Raw genomic sequence first — 19143 nt, forward strand, 5'->3', positions numbered from 1 at the left:
TTGGTGTTTGGTACCGAACGTGTTTGTGCCGGTTCATGTTGTGGTATGCTATTCTGCTCACTACAGATTGTTTATTCTGCTCTTTCACGATCACAAGAACTTCAATCATGCAACTATCTCGACGCGAACTAACTTTACGTCAAGGTTTACGCCACATCCCAGTTTCAACGTCGGTCTCAACGTCGTCAATGAGACGCTTCGGGGGCGTTGCGGCTCACCATAATGCACGCATTCATACGTGAACCTCGAGCATCGGTGTGTCAGTGTGATACAAAATCTGTCCGAAGGGGTCTTTATGGACAATTGGGCTGTTCTGACCAGACACATATTATATTCTTTCTTGTACGTTTCTAAATTTCGAAGGCTTTCGAATTGCATTTCAAGGCCTGGGTCCATTGCGCAAATCGCCGTGTTCGAGTACGTACTTAGTACGCCAAAAGCTTGCGGTTCATTCACTTTTTTATTCACTGTGAGGTTCTTACTTTTTTGTCTTTAATCGATTTGGCAACCGAATAACTTCGCGTCCTGACCGGGCGCATAAGCAATTCCCTGTGCGCCCCGATTGTCGGGGCGCATAGCACTGACCTAAATTTTAAGGATTTTGTTCGAATTCATTTTCGCATGCCGGTATCAGCATGTGGACGTCCTTTGGTCCTAACCAACTGCGAGATGACGGGGAAAGGCTTCGGCATCCCTTGTTTTCCTTGTTGCCGCTACTCATGGGCGTCGCGAGGGGAGGGCGCGCTGGCGCCGCACTTCCGGAAAAAAAGTGTTGAATACCCATATAAAAATCAGGGAATTTTGAACTGGCGCCGTTGTCAAGGCCCCCCCCCCTTCAGAAATGCTCGCTGCGGCCCTGTCACTACTTACATGTATCGCTAGATATTATTTTTCATTAAAAAACAATAAGCCGGTTGCGGTATCAACGAAGGGGTACAATTGACGATAGAATTAACGACGGGGTACAATTAACGAACGTTTAAACGGCAGTACCCGTCGTTATTAACGAAACGAAGGGGGTATCGTTTCGTTAAATAACGACGTTGAAATTCAGTAATGAACAACTGGGCCCACATGGACCACTGAGCACGAAGACTGCATAGGCGAGACAGTCTACCCAGTGAATTTCCGCCTGGGCATTCAGTCCTGAGTTGCCCACTCGACTCGAAATTTCGAAAATTGTACCAGTCTCGACAGTTGAACTTGTGTCAGTGATTTTTTTGCCAGCCATTTAGAAAGCAAAATAATTTACTTTGTCATAAATGTGAAAATTATTGTAAAAACTAAAACACAGTTATACGAATATTTTGCTAATACAGCAACCAAATGTTCTAACTTCTGTAGCATCTTTGTAGCCTGTACTGTGCATCACTGCATACTCACCAGTTTTCAAGAAATTCACGCTTTTCAGAATGAAATGACTGATCTGTATCACGTCTGTGCGGAAACTTAAACCGCAGTTCCCTCTAACGTATTTACATCACATGAAAAATCTGAATTTTGTTATCTTTACGCTGGTATTAAACGAAATGATGAATGGAGACTGGTTGATAGCAGTTCCTTCCGTTGACTTCAGGGGCAGTAAATTGTTTAGTGTATAACGCAACCTCTTACTCGCATCAACGGAACATTAAATTAACAACGCTAAAACCGTCGTTAATTTTGCCGTTAATCGTATGGCCGTGCAAAACGCAACCTACTTAATGTCTATAATAAACGTGATACGAAAAGATGTGTCTGTAAAATGGGGATGCGAGAGGGTACCAATAACGGTTTCCTGATACGAAACGCTTATCTGCAGAAGTTTTCGGAGCAAGCGAAACCTGCTTATCTAGATTTGTGTTTTGGAGAAAAATACATTACCTAAACCGAATAGCACCTAGAAGAGCGAAATATTCCTGTCATTTTACTGAAAGCAACATAATAAAACGTTCTTCTAAAACTTTTTCTTGCCCATCAACTTGTTGTTTTAATTAATACCGATTACAGAGAAACACGTGGAAGTGTCTGTCATGGCATTGCGTATATGCAACTACTCTGTATAGTCTAACGTGTCCTTTTTAATAGCGTTTGTTATGTACTTATAATGTACTTGTACATACTTGTAATGTTCGCTGACGTTCTCAGTTATTTGAATGATATTTACGGATCTCAAGATAAAATTCAATACAAAAACATAAACAACTGCACAACTAGAGCTATTAAAAACTTTCTGATGGAGTGTCTGAATATCTTATAATCAGCCCGTCATGACGTACTGGATCAGCAAACTTACTGCGTATTAACTACTTCCATGTTTTACTACATATTTTCAGCGCCAGCGCACATGACTACCCTAGGGTTTATTTAAAAATTAGTAAGGAAAATCGAGACCGACCCAGGTAGACAAAATTATATAATAATATTGGTTTATAATATTGACTTATTCAAAATTTGCAACGGCAATTTCAGAAAAACATTGACCACGCCGGATTTTTACCTACATTTGTCATGAAAAACGTTGAGAGCTGCCGCGGTCGGTTTTGACTTGGCATCAATCCAGTCTGCCAAAGACTATTGTGGTGCCAAGTCGAAACCGCACTTTTTCGTACAGTGGGTCGTATCCGATTAGCATATGCGTCACTGTACGAAAAAGTGCGGTTTCGACTTGGCACCTCAATATCACCTTTCGCGACCGGATGGATCACTCCAGCGACACCTTCCGACTGTATGTTCCTGCTACCAAGCTAAAAATGCAAGACAGAAAAAATTTTTAATCGACACATAATTATTAATTGACAAGCTGGTAAAAAATTAAAAAAATTGGTGTCTGCTTTTTTCCCAACAAATATTAATTGGTTACGAACTTACGGTTAGCTGAAGAGTTAAGACATAAAATGAAGCACTTACAGTTAAATGTAGTCTTGTAGATACGTACTACGATAGCGCGATCTTTTTTGCGGAATACATCCAGTTTCTCAATGCATCCAGTTTCTCTGTATAATGCTTTGCAGGATATTTACAACAGTACAAGTACACGCAGTACAGTAATAACGCGATTTTGAGAGTCATCTCTTCTTGTTTTGTGACCGTGGACATCTTTTTCTCCCGTACTTTGATCGGCAGATTCGGCACATCTCTCGTGTTCTTCTATGCTCCGTTATTCTAAGCCGTTAAAGTTGTGACAAACGCTCGCTATGATTACCTAATGCGCACAGAAATAAACAAAACTATAAAGGAGGTCGAATTAAAAATTTATTCAGAAGAAATCTAGCACCAAACGGGAGACGACCTTTATCCGGTTTCGCTCATTCTTTCCGAAAAAGCTGTGTTCGTCGATGAGAACATTTTAACAGTGTCCATTTCTTCTTGAAAGCGACGAAGTTTATTACCTTCTGGATTGCGGAACACACGGTTAACCAAAACTAATAATTTTACAATTTATGGGCGAGCCGTCAGTTTCGGAAATTGCTATAGTGGTCTGAAGTTCTGAACCGCCTAAAACATCGTCATTTACCTGATGAACGTATCCAGTCACAGTGTCTGAGTTTCAGAGTTGTTTTCTAAGAGTTTTATTACCTAATAGGAAAGAGAATAGGGTAATACGAGCACAAGAATCAATGTCCTGGAATTTTTTTCCGACGATCCGTTGTCTTCTTTATCCTTGCGTCAGCTTCACTTTGGCGGCCATTCGTCGTTTAGCTCCTGTCCGGCAGATATTTGTGTTGTACGAAACTGGGATTAATATTTAGTTCAGGATTGTCACTTTGGATTTCGAGATTTTGGTGACCACGGTTCGCACCCTCTTCTGGGGAATTGTTGTTTTTTTTTGCTGTCGTTTGTGGGATTTGAGGCTTTTCTACTTCTTTGGGGAAACAGTAAACCTCTTTATTACAGGAACGGTTAAAATCAACACATATGGTTTAATGCCCACGTGTGCTTAATTCCTGTGGCTCAGATGCTCGTGTTTCGAAGGTCATACGCTGGTCGGCGCTGTACTGCGTATCGTTGTTTTCCGTTAGTGTACTGTTGTGAGTAGTGTAATGTGGACTATAGGCAACTACAGCGTTCGTTTTTTGCCGAATGTTTTACTGGCCGCTTGCCCAGCATCGTCGCACACTGTTTTGCAAAGTTCTTGAGCAGTGGCGCGGTGATTTCGCGGTCATTGGTTAAGGATGTCGAAACCGTTTCTTGCCGCTGCGATATTATGGATCACGGTTTTTAAAAAAAATAAATACAATGAGCAACGTCCACAATAACTGACACATGCTCGAACATCGGGCGACGAGCATATGTCAGTTATCGTGGTTGCTGTGGGTGGATGTTCAGTTTGTGAATATTGGAAGACTGCACTGAATTTAATATGAAATGCCGAATTTAAAGGGATTGTACATTCCGCGGTATTCAGGTTCAAGCGAAATACTACGCTGTTCGATAATGTATGACTGGCATACTCGAGTTCCGTTTATCGGGCTAGTACGAATTCGTAACATTCGGTTCACATAAGCCGTTTCCTTTCATTCGTAAAAATGTATACGCGGTGTTAGATCGCGGAACAGCGCGCTAGTTTTTGAGGGAAGTTTCTGTAAAGTATAATTATGTCATCCGTCACAGCGAAACGTGCTACAGCTGCGCTCTGTAGTGGGTTCCGCTGTGGTCAGTTATGGTTCATACTCGCAATAAAGTCCGACTGCGGTAGATTTGCCAAATCCCGGAGTTTCAACAGAGTGCCATTTCAGATCAGTCGGCCTCCATGCGGCATTGTTTTGGCCGACTGATCCATGCGGCATGCGGATCAGTCGGCCTCCATTGCCGCTGGACAAATCAGTCGGCCTCCATGCGGCATTGTTTTAACTTTTAAGATACCATTACCCAGCCTTTCATTTTGGTGCCCAATTTGGCCACCAGGAGGCCGAATTTTCCTTGCTGCAGTAGGGCAGATAATGCAGTAACAGCGCACTATGATATGTATATTACGTAAATTGCCAATAAGAAACAATGGGCTAATCATTTTTTTTATAGCTTTTATTCCAAATTTGCTTTTCGTATGAGTTTTCAGTCCACTTTGCGCTCACTGTGATATCTGTTTTATTACTAGCTTAAAGAGGTACACCCGTGATGCTGGCGTTATCCTGGATTTTGTTTTGATAACAATGCTGTAAAACGCTATAATCATTCTGTCGTGATTAGCGTGATAGTTTTCGCGCTGGTCGCGGAAGAAAGACTTATTTCCCGATGGACTGAAAATTTCTGCACGTGGTGATGTACAGAAACTTTCGAGAATGCCCGACTGAATCCACGGTTGGTCCATATTTCGCACATTACTGTATGGCGGAATTGTACCGTGCGACAGATATCTACAGATATCTAACTTCCAGATTGTCAAGTCGTTTTCGGAGCAATCCGTTATAGCGGTTATTTTCCAGTAGCTCTTCGTGGGTTTGTCGACCCCAGAAGGCAAAGCAGCCCGGTTTAATGTTGTGAAAATTAACTGAGTATTCGTCGCTGGCCTGTTTCGGCCGGAACCGAATACAAGTTATTGTCAAGCTTCCAGTGCTAAATTAAAGATATCGCTGCTTTATAGCAGTCAACAGGAACGTCAAACAAGTCGATGTTATTCTGTCGTGTCACCGTTCCGACTGTACACATTAAAATGCCTCTGGATTTTTTCAGTTTGCTTCCTTACAGTGCTGCATCGTTGTCAGTGGACAGCAGTGTTCCGCTAACCGTACCGACGTTCAATATTATTGTGGTGCAACTTATTAGAAGAAAGAAGACAACTTGCCTTTTCACAAGTTTCCTCACCTCGCATGCACACAGTGCTGTAAAGTGTAAATATCCATTCGTCTGGTTCGCGATCCAATGCTTTCTTTAGAACTAGACGGCTTTTACAAATAATAGCCACAATTACGTTTTAGTCTCCGGTTACGTTGAGTCTCCATATTAAAGCTATCACTGTCGCATCCTCTGAGTCGGCGCATTCGTCGCTAGACTAGCTGCTGCTTTCTGCATTTGGGAATCGGCATAAGTTTTCGAATCCTGGAGTTTGCACTGTTTTACGGTTTTTAGGTATCTGCATTCCTGATCCGAAAGCGATAAAATAAACCGGGGTCTTCATAACAAAAAAAATTCTCCGCGACACAATAACAGCGATTCATCTTTTCGAGAAAACTCGCTGATCGATATATGACTTTAGGAGCCGTATGTCGTGTACATTGAAATTGGCAACATTTCTGTTTTTTTTATATTCCGAAAATGCCGGTACGTTGTCGCGTAAATATGACGCTAGGTTCTGATAACCCTTCTCGTACGTATAATCGGCTAAATGCCGATTATAATCGGGCCCCAAACAATGTTCGGTGGTGCATCGGAACCGACTCGCTGAACCGGGATTTCGCTGGCCAGTCCTTAAATTTAAGAAGCAGCTGACTACCGTTTTCATCAGTTACACGATCGACACAAAAACACAAAATAGTTAGGTTTCCAGATTTCACACACAACGATAAGGCTCATATATATTTACTTGCGCTCGCATATAGTTGTACTCTTTAAAATTAAGTACTGTCTTTATTAGCATATGCATGCCTTTAATTACCGCTAGTACGGTTTTAAAGCACCCCGCACGCAGATATTATACTCTTTACACTCCCTTTCGTCTGGTGCATTTGTTTTACGAAGAATCAGCGTGGCTGTAGATCATAAATATGGTCGTATGGCGCCACTTTGTGGCTTCAGAATGCTTCTCCCAACCGGAATGACATAGCGCTGTTAACGGTATACGGTTCTTAACGATAAAAGATCCTAATCGTCCGATCCATTGTAAACCGGCGAAAAATGTATACAGTTCTGCAATTTTAACTTTCCCTGAATTTTAAACTGCTACTAAAACACTATCGGAAAACCGGAAACAGCCTAAGCCGTACGCTAGTTTCTGCGTCTAAAACCTACAGATTTTGAAAATACGCAAAAGAAGAATATGCTGTGTCGGTACTCGTACATGTTTAAAGAAAAGGAATAAAGCGTAACTGAAAATTTAAAGATATTTTTTTATCTCGCTGCTAACTGTATTGTATCGTTGGCCGCTTGGCCCTGATTTCGCACATTTCTCGGTGTTACATTTACTTGTATTCTCTGCGAATGCCGTATCTAGCACTCAGATAAATTACTCCGTATTTGGCAGCATATTATTCAGCGATTTCGCTCAATGTCTGCGTGCCGGTTATGGAGTGATTTTCGTACCTAATCATAAGCTTACGAAAAGTAGGAGCTAACGGAAAACCGGTAACCGTTCAACGCTGAATGCCACCGCCAAACCCGACATCTTACCATTGGGAATCGTACAATACGAATATATTCAGTAATGCAAAAGTTAGTTGGTAATTTGACTAACTGCCGAGTGCATCGTGATAACAGACATGCAGTCACATGCTGAACAGGAACAGTGAGGGGCCGCGGTGATGTGGGTACTGCTGCTGCTGGCGGGCACATTTACGCCGTGGGTGGTCATGATACCCGTACCCACACGTTGGCCACCGTGGAGCGCTAGAACGTGGTCAGCAATGTGGGAGTATGTGGCATCCTTACCGACGCCTTTGGAGAAATGTACCGTCGTCAGTCTCGTTCCAGCAGGTGTACGCGTTCGGAGGTTGCACGTCGAATGCTCATACTATTACCAACTCGGCATTTTTTACGACCCAACATCAAACGTGTGGCACGAGTTGCCCCCGATGCCGACTGCACGATACTGCCCTTCCGCCTGCGTCGGATCCGACGGATGGATCTACGTTATTGGTAATCAAATACCGTTAATGCAATGTGCGGTATTTCTGTTTACATTTTTTATGTCTTTGGTTTAATTTTTGGTAGGGGGATATGGATCTCAGGGAAGTGTAGGGTGCGTGGAGGCTTTTAATCCGACAACGAAGCAGTGGTTAAAGAAATGTGAGTTCTATGTCTCAGTTCAAACCAGGGCATTTTCGCGTGTGAAAATTCTGCGAATTTTCCTATTAATTTGTGCAGAATGGTAGTACAGATACACATATGGGAAGTGTTTAAAAATAGTCTGAAGTGAAATGGTCCAGTCTCCAGACTGTGGATCATAAAAAATTTAGGAACTATGTAAAATCTGCCGTAAGAGCGTTTATTATCCAGTATCGATTTTCAAGTGGAGCCGCGCATAATAAATTGTAGTGTTTTGTACAGAGTAGGTACGAAGTGGGTTTAGTCTTCGCAAAAACCGGTTTTGTGCGTTCACATAAAGCCGTGACTAAACCACACAGCATACAGAGCAGCAAAACGCATTGCTGTATACTGTGTTAGCCAGCAGCTAAATAAAGTTTCCCGAATTTTTTCCTAAGAGGAAGAATGAGACCGATGCACTTGCAACCAGAAAGAATTTTAAAATTTTTCTAAACTTTCCATACGCATGCTGCCTGTCTGCACAGTATGAAGTTTCTCTGAATTTACACCCGGACCCGGTAAATGTGCCCTGGCCAAATGTCTCATCTGAAATCAAATCTTCTGAATCAAATACCTGCTTTTCTTCTTTATAATAGGTGACATAGGCCGTCTTCTGTACGGCGTCGGAACGTGCTGCATGAGTGACAAAATTTTCGTTTTGGGCGGCATTGAAAGAACTGAAGGTGAGAACACGGTAGACGTGTACGATATACTTTTGGACACATGGACGCCCAGTGACAGCCAGTTGCCAAATGGGCCTTCGGTTATACTGTAGTTGAAATGTGAACTGTTTAATACCACTGATTGTAAACTATTATTTTGATTTGTAGTTATTTGTAACTAACAGATTTGTTGCCGCAGTGATCCCGTTGTGTTCTGCCCGTGTCCTTGCAGTTGCCACGGGCTTATTTAACTGTAGCAGGGCGATTTAACTGTAAAGCATAGGGTGGCTCTTTTTCTGCAAAAACATGCAGCGCGCGTCGAACAGAATTATGGATCTGTTTCTCAGTCGGCAAAAGCAAGTAAACTCTCGTCACCATCTTATTATAGTCTCCTTCTGTTGAATCTCCAGTGTTGATCCGGTCCAAAACATTTCGTAGATGTTGCTAATCAATAATAACACCGCTTTGCGGGTGGGAGGGCCTGCAGGATAAAAGCATTTATTGAGAGCTGTACGACAAATCGTTTGGCCGAATTCCGCATGACGGAGAGATCAGTACGATAGGAATAATTACCGTAATAATCTGTCCTACCGACCTACTCAACGACAGAGTATGAGCTAATATCTCAATGTGGCATAGCTAAGCCTACGAAACTACGCGAAGCGAGAACTGCACCTCCGACGATATTTTAATTAATCACTCCGAACATTGCCAAACTCAGAATGAGAGAACTGATAATCAAAGTACTGCCACTCACGGACTTATATAGACACGGCGCATTCGTGTAGAAATAACCAAAAGTAAATCCAAACACTAAAGGAAAGATCGAGAATGTACAGCGAATAATAGAAAGTACGAGTAAACTCAGTAAAGCCGTCACTTTACGTACGAATCGCTACTGTACTGCTATATTCCGTCACGCAAAGCCTCCAGCAAAACAGTCGCCCTACAATGTACGTGACCGGTCACGTATAGAAGGCAACTGGCTGATATCACCAAAAAGGTACAGAATCCTGCCGCCGGAATTTACGTGCGAATCTCAAATAAAGGGTGTACAATGACGCTAGCTGGCCGCTCCGAAACTAAATTTCAAAACAGCAGCAGCGGATGGCGATAGTTTTTACGGCATGTGAAAGGAGTTATGGCTATAATGGCTTATAATGTGGTAATGTAGCTATAATGTGGTATTACCGAAAAACTGGTATTATGTGGAATCACTGAAATGTGTGATTATATGATTTTCATACTACTTGGATGTAAGTACATGATCTCCTCCCCAGGAAATGTCCGTCCGGGAATAAGGAAAGACGGCTGCGTTATCGAAGTATTCGCTGAATTTCTTGGCGTCCAGTGTGGGCGATGTTACAATACATTTCAGGGCGGGGTGCCTTTTAAGGGCCGCTTTCGGCAGTCCAAGGACGATGTCGGTGTGCAGAGTTCGCTCATGGGCCTCATCCAACGTTACCACAATATAAAGAGTCAGATCAGATTCAAAAGGCATTCTCGCAGTAAGGTACCGTCCGTCACGTACTTTAAGACTGCTGCGCTGCTTGTGCAGTCCTCAAAGCGGACAGTGTACCTGTTTGCAGGATGAAATGGTACCGTTTGAATTAAATAGAACTTTACAAAGCTCATGTCTTCGCTTGCAGCCAGTCTCTGGACGGGTGCGTTCCCTTTAAGTACAAGGAAGAAACGTATTGCGTTGCTGGTTTTTCTTAATTTGTGTATCTTTGACATTTAGCAAAGACAAAATTGACTGTTCTTTCTGAGTGCTACCCTTTCACCTATCCGACCTCTTGTCCCAGCTGACGGTTGAGCTCCTCCGCTACCCTTTTCGCTAGTGACATAACAGCTCAGTGCATGCATTCTTCCGCGCGTTGTAAAGCACTCTTCCCCCAAATACTGTGTGATCTGTGTTGATTTTCCACTGCCGGTTTCGCGAACTACGACCAGAATTTCGTTTTTGCTGATGTCTTTCAGCAGCTCGTCACGCAGTTCATGGATCGGCAGCGAATGCCGTTGATCCATATGGACATTGTCATTTGCGGATGCAACATCAATAGAACACGAAAACGTTTCTTGTATAAAGCGATTTCATGTGCAACAACCTTGGTGTGAAAAAATATGTGTAAGTACGTGTAATAATAAGCAACTTTAATAACACGATGTGACAGTGTCTGGCCCAGTGGCCAGCAGAGCGACTGCACTAGGAATAAGTACAGCAGCACGTAGTGCAAAAGAAAGTACTTTTACCTTAATCGTAAATAGCCTTTACCGTATTGTGTTATAGTACCAACAATTTTTGTACTTTCGATGCTAATTTTGATAACGGGTATGATACAAAAATTCCTGTACATAAAACCGGGGACTCCGTATTCTGGGCAGCGTATCATTTAGCAGCTCAGCTAAATGTTCGTGTGCTTGGTACGGAGGAGCGTTCCCTCAAACGTCCTCGAGGCTATTCAGGAATCGTATGGTACCGGTAACTTCATTTCTAAGTGTCCTGCGTCTAGACTACAATTTGCGCTAAAAATTTAGCAAAACCAACAAAGTACTGGCGTACACACTGAAGTACTGACGTACTGTTATCGATGCTGCACATTAGAAAAATAATACATTTTTTTAATTGACAATAATAGCAGTTAAATATTTAAAAATGTTTAGTATAAAACGTTTAAATTTGAATCATTTTAAGTGGTATTACGCGTATATGCACTTTGTGTAGTATGGCTTTGCCCAATGAAATTTTTCACACCACTTAGTTGTTACAGTACATAGTTATTATACAAGAAGTTTTTCCAAGTTCAACAGCGACAACGAAGGAATGGGAAATATACAACGTACGGTGTGCTGGCATTGTTGTTGTTGTTGTTGCATAAAATAATGTACAGTGTGTGCGTTGCTAATTCAGTTGCCAGGCAATTGTTGCCTTAAAGTGTAAGTACTTACGTATTAGTTGAGCACCTATTAGTGTACGTACCTGTTAACGTTAGTACTTATTATTACCTCACATCTTACGCACGTGCGTGCAGAGCTTATTCGCGGCCATTTCGAGCTCGCCGTTACTCATGCTCTTCCTTGCTCCAGAATCGTCAAATCAGTCGAAACTTTACCAAGCTTATCCAGCATGTTGATAATGTCATATTATTTTCGTGTTTAATTAGCGTGTCTGTCTTCGAAAACTGGTCTGGATTTTGACTGAAGGGACTAATGAAGGAATTTTTTCTTATAAATCTATCTTTTAGCTGTTTTTCTCTGTTCCGAATATGCCGCAGCCAAGGTAAGTAAACTGGTCCATGAGAGATGATGAAAACAAAATCTTGAACGCTTCGATGAATTTTGTTGCTGAATAAGAGAATTTTTGGTTGATCGGTTCGTTGAGTTTTTCGTCGGCTTCCGGGTTCTCTTCGTTTTCGTCATTGCTGACCACTCTATGCATCCAACGGTCAAAGGTCAACGGGTTTCCCTGTGCTTTCTGAGGATATTCGCTGCCACCTTGGAAGACAATATTAAGTAATCGTTTATATCTCGAAACGTGTTTGCGTCGGTTGATGCTGTCGTACAAAATGCTCTGCTAATTATTTTACGCTGTTCTTCCACAGTCACACAAACTTTCAACCATGCAGTTGTCTCGACACAAATCAAATTTACGGCAAGGGTTGCGACTGGTTACGTATCCTAGTTTTAAAGGTGCTTAGTGGGGTTCAATGACGGCAGCAGTACAGGAGCACGGTGGAAGGCGTTTGGTTTCGCCCTTATATAATCATGTTTCTTGTACGGTTCTAAATCTAAATCTCGGATCTACCTCTCTTTCCATTTTGAATTCAACGGCGTGCAAGGAGTTTTCGACCCATTTGTTCCTCTGCTTTCGGTTTTGGTGCCACTTATTGCCATGTCAACGTCCGCCATGTTATCTGCCACTGTGCCACCAGCTGCCACGCCGAGGGCAAAAGAAAATGTGGCGCAAAACTTCTCGACTCCAGGAGGACCATATATGTATATGTATTAGTGATACGAATCGGAATTGTTCTGATATTTAGGATGTCAGTTAAAACCTCCCAAGGGTGCCGAAACTGAGGTTCTTACTTTTTCGTTTTTAATCGACAATGTGTCCTCTATCAGTAGGTCGTGAATTTTTTAAGACACATTTTGTCTCTATGGAAATAATTAATATGGTTCGGCGCACAGCTAGCTTTATCGTACGTACAAGAACACTGAAATAAGCATCCTCACCCGAAAATTTTTGGACGCACACCCGAATACCTTCGCGTCTTTACCGGGGCATTGCCAATTCGCTGTGCGGCCCGACTGGCATAGCGAAAATTGTAACAATTTGCTGAAGTTCATTCTCGCATGCATGATGCCGGTGCTAGTTGGTGGACGTTCTTTGGTCCTAACTGACTGCAAATTGACGGGGGAAATTTCAACGTCATATGCGACGGTTTCATATATATCGCGAGATGTCCCCAGGACGTACTGGCGCAACACAGAGCCCCAGGGCCGCCGCGTGGTGAAGCGCGAGAAAACAAATATAATTCCAATATAAAATCAGATAATTTATAGTGGGCGCCATTCTCACTCTAGAAAACAACGGCGCTCCTGCTTCCAAAAAGCTCACAACCGCCCTGCCGCTACTTACTATTAAATGTTGCTTTTAAAACGATGTTTATTATGAATATGGTGCGAAAAGGGGTGCATGTAATAAACGGAGATGCGAGAGTGTACCTATAACGGTTTCTTAATATAAATCACGTCTTGGCAGCAGTTTTCGGGCAAGCGATACCTGCTCACAGAGATTTGTATTTCTGTAGAGGGGATTTGATAAAGCGAAAAGTTGGAGAGCAAAACATTCTTGTCTCTTTACAGCAAACAACATGATAAACGTTTTTAAAAACCTAAACACCGTCATTAATCACTCAAATCCATGTCAGCTATTTCATGAGCTTCTTCGTCGCGAAATAAGATATATACTAAAACGCTCACATTGCGCTCGAGATTCCGTTTCTAAGGTTCCCTCCCTGTTTTGCGTTTCTTTGCTGCTTGCTGCAATTGTATTTCCTCGCTGTCCGCAAATAATGACCGTTGAGTTGTCTATATCCGATAGTGTGAGAATAATTAATACTTGTAATCCAAACAGAGAACTAAAACAAAACAAAGAAGGCGCGTTATTCGCATTCTGACGACTGTGTCTGGATGGCGCCACCCAGACTTCCCAAGTGATGTAAGCCGATCAGCGCAAAAGCGCATCTGGGAAATTGAATCTCAGTACCACAGCACTTTTAAGTTCTCGGTCATCATGTGTAATGTGGGTTTTTTCCTCGTCCCTTGTCGTATATCTCTCCTGCTGCACGCTTAAGTGGTAACAGCTTTTTTCCCAAACCGATGTTGTTTCCCCATTTCTTGAATAATATATTTACGAACAATTTGTGGCAGCAGAAACATGTTCTTTCGACGTATTTGAAACCCGCGTGTTTCTCCTAGTACGCTAATAAGATACCGGTTTTTTTTCCAAAAAATAATTTAGGTTTCATTGGTTAAGGTTAGCTCGAGACATACTGTAGTTACATTCGACGTAACCCTTCATACTAAAAACTTTTATAACTCATTTTCTTATCTTCAAGGTAAAAAGTAATTTTTTCAGAAGGAGCATGTTGTTTTTTGCAGCGCTGCAAGGCCTTTCTCCGTCAATTATGGTTTTTAGTGCAAATCGTTGCAATCGCGCACCAGCGGTGGTATAGAACGTTCCAAGCATATCGCGTTACCAGATAATGTTACAACGTTTCACGGAGTTTCAAGCCACATTCCCATTTTAAGTTGACTGATATTCAACACGCACATTGTTACGCGTAAAAACGCGGAGTGCAAAAGACGCTTTAAACATACGGCGATCATGTACAACTGAAGTATCGTGTGTGGTTTTTTTTATGGCAAACGGTGACACCTTTGTGTTGCTGATGCCACTTTCCATCCGTCTCAAATTAACCATTCCTACGAGCTCTGCGCAATTGCTTTAACAACTACAGCGTGTAATTATTGTTTACGGATGCCCTGGCGGTGTGCAAAACATTTTATGAAATTACAGTACTATTCTAAAGAAGCATACAAGTGAAAAACCTCCCCGTTACTGCATTAAGCCATCATCTTTATTAATTTGCGTTTTCAAGCAGCAAATTTATTAGTTACTTAGGTCCATATCGAAAATTAATTACCGATTAAGAGAACCACACATGTTTAAACCCTTCTATCATGAAATTTAAATATAGGTACAGTACTAGGATAGCGATATCTTTTGCGGAATGTCGATGTTTCCAGTTTCTCTGTATAGTGCTTTGCAGGGGAAGTACAAGTACATGCAGTATAGCATTAACACGATTTTGTGAGTCATGCGCAGTCATCTCTTCTTGTTTTGCGTAGCTTTGAGTGGCCGTGGGCGTCTTTTTCTCTCGTACGTTGATCTGGATGTCTCTCGCGCTTCTTCTGTACTAAATACTTCCGTCATTATGCACAGTTAAAGTTGTGACAAACGCTCGCTACGATTAATTAATGCGCACAATAATAAACAAAATTTTAAGGGAGGTCGAATTAGAAATTTAACCAGAAGAAATCCAGCACCAAACCGGAGATGACCTTTATCCGGTTTCGCTCATTCCTTCCGATAAAGCTGAGTTCGTCAATGGGAATAATTTTAACGTCGTCCATTGCTTCCTGAATGCATGAAGTTCATCACCATCCGAATTGCGAAACGCACGGTTAACCAAAACGCCAAGTTTAAAATGATGTATGGTCGAGCCGTTAGCTTCGGAGATTGCTAGAGTAGTCTGCACCGCATAAAAAATTACCATTTACATGATGAACATATCTCATCATAGTGTTGGGTTTTCAGAGTTGTTTTCTAAGAGTTTTTATTACCTAATAAGGAGAAGAATAGGGTAATACGAGAACACGCATCAATGTACTAGAATTCTTTCCGGCGATCGGTCGTGTTCTTTATTCTTGCGTGAGGTTCACTTTGGCGGACATCTGTCGTTTAGCTCCAGTCCGGCAGACGTATGTCTTGTACGAAATTATTGTGATCAATAATTGGTTCAAGATGGTCTTTTTGGGTTTCGAGATTTGTGTGACCACGGTTCGCACCCTTTTCAGGAGAATTGTCGTTTTTGTTCCTGTCGTTTTTGGGATTTGGACGCTATTCTACTTTTTTGGGAAAATCTCTTATTACGGGAACGGTTAAAATCGACAAATATGGTTGAATGCCCACGTGTGCTTAATTCCGGTGGCTCAGATGCTCGTGTTTCGAAGGGCATACGGTGGTCGGCGTTGTACTGCGCGTCATTGTATTCCGTTAGTGTAATGTTGTGAGCAGTGTAACGCGGACTATAAGCAACTACAGCGTTCGTTTTTTGCCGAATATTTTACTGGCCGCTCGCCCAGCATCTTCACACACCGTTTTACAATGTTCTTATGCAGAGGTCCGGTGTTTTCGCGGTCATTGGTTTAGGATTTCGGAACCGGTTCTACCGCTGCGATATCATTATCGGTCACGGTCTTTAAAAAATAAACACTTTGGGTTGGTCGCCCGATGTTCGAGCATACGATTGTCAGTTATTGTGGTTGCTGTGGGTGGATGTTCAGTTTGCGAATACTGGGAGATCGCGCTGGATTTTAATATGAAATGCTGAATCGAAAGGGATTTGTTGTCGTATTCATGTTCAACCGAACGCTGTTCGATAATACAATACGTATATCACTGACATACTCGGGTTCGGCATATCGGGCTAGTAAACGTTCGGGAATATAAGCCGTTTCATTTCATTTTTAAGGACATGCGGTTGAGGTTTGTTATAGCGCCGAATAGAGCGCTGGTTTTTAAGGGAAATTTGCGTTAGCTACTCGGTTATATCATCCGTCATAACAAAACGTGCTACCGCTGCGCTCTGTAGTGGTTCCGCTGTGGTCAGTTATGCGGTAGATTTCCCATATCCCGGAGTTCCAATAGAACACCACATGCACTGCTGGACAAATAATCGGCCTCCCTGCGGCATCGCTTTTAAGATACAATTGCCCAGCGCCTCTGATTTTGACGCCCAGTCTGGTTATGATTTGGCAAATGTTTTCTTGCTGCAGTGCAGTAGCGCAGCTGATGCAGCACCAGCGCACTATGATATAATATTACGATATTACGGAAACTGCTAATAATAAACACTAGGCTAATTCTTTTTTATAGCTTTCGTTCCAAGTTTTCTAGCTTTCGCTTCGCTTAAAATTGATCACGCCCAAATTATTTTGTAACTAAAATTATGATGTTTTTGTACTACATTCAAATCTTTGAGAAAATTTTGAAATTATCCAAATTGCTTCAGTAAGGCTTGTACTGTCGTCACAAATTAACTGGCAGCCTTAAAATTAATATAACGGTTAACCTGTAGTGTATGCCATAGCAACACTCATGATGTTGTCCTCTGTAATATTAATTGCTCAGTTGAATAGCGTGCTGAAAGTCTAAATTAATAAATCGTATTAGCGTACACGACAGTGGCGTGAATGGATAGAGAATTCTGAGTTACGGTCAGATTGGAAAGGGAATTGTTATACCATAACGCACTGCACCATGCCTACGACGAGATCGCAGACAGCTCTGGCGACAGTTCCTTCGCATTCTGCGATGGAGCGATTTGATCCAGACAACACAGACTGGGGTGCATGGAAGCAGCGCTTTGACAACTTCGTCGTCCTGTTGGATGTACAGGATGATAAGAAAGTCAACTTACTGGTGGAAAGTTTGGAGCGCAAAGCCTTCGAGTCCCTGTACCAAGTATGCTATCCGCAGAAGATTAAAGAGTTCACAGTGGAGCAGTTGATATACAAGCTGGATCGCTTGTACGTCAAGCAGACATCAAAACATTACGAAAGGTCACAATTCTTCCGTCTCACCCAGCAACAAGGAGAAAGCCTTGTTGAATACAGCAACCGCCTCCGGGCGAAGTCAATCAACTGTGAGTTTACTGGAACGATATTGGACGAGATGCTGCTAGCTGCTTTCCTGGGCGGAATCCAACGGGAGAAGACGCGACAGCACCTGTACAGCAGGGAGCCAACCAGCATAGAGGGAGCGCTGGCCGATGCGCAAAAGTTTGAAAGCAGAATGGAGGAGAAGGACGAAAGGGTGATGGCCGTAAGGGGCAAAGGACCGAAAGGGGTAACGTGCACAGGATGCGGACGACGCCACCTCGTAAAAGATTGTTGGTACAAAAATATGACGTGTAATAAGTGTGGCGTAAAGGGCCACTTACAAAGAATGTGTGGTGGAAAATCCAATTATGTTTATGAAGAACCGGAAAATGTTAACGAGATAGTCAAGTACACCGATATTTTTGATTAACGAGCTGTTTTCCTTTTTTTTTGAGAAAGGAAGGTGTAGTGTATGCCATAGCAACACTCATGATGTTGTCCTCTGTAATATTAATTGCTCAGTTGAATAGCGCGCTGAAAGTCTAAATTAATAAATCGTATTAGCGTACACGACAGTTAACCCACTGTATACCGCGTTCTTTTGGTTACCGAATGGGACGAATCAAAATGTCTCACTGCTGCACTTTCTTTAATCAATTTTCCAACAATAAAAAAACAGTAGTGGCAACAGGTAACAAAGAAAATCTACAATTAAAGAAACGCTACTAAATAAAATATCACTGCTTAATCTGCTACGCTATCGCTACGCGGAAACTAAGTTTCAGTGCTGAATAGGAGTGTTTATTCCGGGTTTGCAAAATATGTGTAAGACCGCTTCGTGTCCCACTCTACCGATACAAGAAAGAGAACTTTGTTTTGGTAATTTCTAGCGAATTTTTTATTCTCCTTTGCGCGCACCGTGACATTTGCTTTATTACCAGTTTAAAGCGGTACATCCGTAACGCTGGCGTTATCCTGGATTTTTTTAATAACGATTGCTTTGAAACGCTATATCTATATTAATTTTGTCGTATTAATTAGCTGCATAGTTTACGCGCTGGTCCGCTTCAAGCTATGCGGAAGAAAAATCTTTTTCCCGATGAACTGAAAGTTTTTGTAGGTGTTGTTGTACAGAAACTGTGAAAAATACCCGACTTTATCCACGATTGGCCCATATTTCGCACATTTCCCGGTTATTACAATTTATGTACTTGCCTTTACCTGAATTCATTGCACATGCGTCTAGACTGTAGAGCTGTTAAGTATCCAGGCAAATTACTCCGTATTTCGGCAGCATATCGTTTAGCTATTTTGCTAAATGTTTGCTTGCCGGTTACGGGGTGATTTTCATTTCGTAACTTCAAGCGTACGAAAAGCCACTCAATATATATATTTGTTTAGTGCAAATAAGGTGCCGATGGTAAAACCAGAATCTTCTACATCTCATTCAGAATACAATAATACGAACATATTCACTAATTAAAAGTGCTTTGTTCGTGGTTGCGTTAATTTCGGAGTTAATCGTAATATGCGTAAATATGTACAAGCCCAGCGCGGATGAATAATGTCTGATGATTTTGAACATGTTTACATT

At 42.0% G+C, this 19143-nt stretch overlaps 2 protein-coding genes across 2 annotated transcripts; both read left to right on the forward strand.

Annotated features, from left to right (window-relative positions):
- The first annotated feature begins 7526 nt into the window (after positions 1-7526).
- LOC129582482 (influenza virus NS1A-binding protein homolog) lies at positions 7527-8713 on the forward strand. The gene is made up of 3 exons (XM_055473996.1): positions 7527-7770; positions 7846-7920; positions 8535-8713. The coding sequence occupies exons 1-3, from the start codon at positions 7539-7541 to the stop codon at positions 8711-8713; spliced, it is 486 nt and encodes a 161-aa protein (XP_055329971.1). The 5' UTR covers positions 7527-7538.
- A 2999-nt stretch (positions 8714-11712) lies between these two features.
- LOC129582367 (uncharacterized) lies at positions 11713-18076 on the forward strand. The gene is made up of 2 exons (XM_055473881.1): positions 11713-11880; positions 17122-18076. Exon 2 carries the CDS (start codon positions 17209-17211, stop codon positions 17977-17979), a length of 771 nt encoding a protein of 256 aa, XP_055329856.1. The 5' UTR covers positions 11713-11880; positions 17122-17208; the 3' UTR covers positions 17980-18076.
- Positions 18077-19143: the final 1067 nt, after the last annotated feature.

The sequence above is a fragment of the Paramacrobiotus metropolitanus genome, unplaced genomic scaffold (assembly GCF_019649055.1).
Source record: "Paramacrobiotus metropolitanus isolate TYO unplaced genomic scaffold, Prichtersi_v1.0 Parri_scaffold0000007, whole genome shotgun sequence".
Lineage (NCBI taxonomy): Eukaryota > Metazoa > Tardigrada > Eutardigrada > Parachela > Macrobiotidae > Paramacrobiotus > Paramacrobiotus metropolitanus.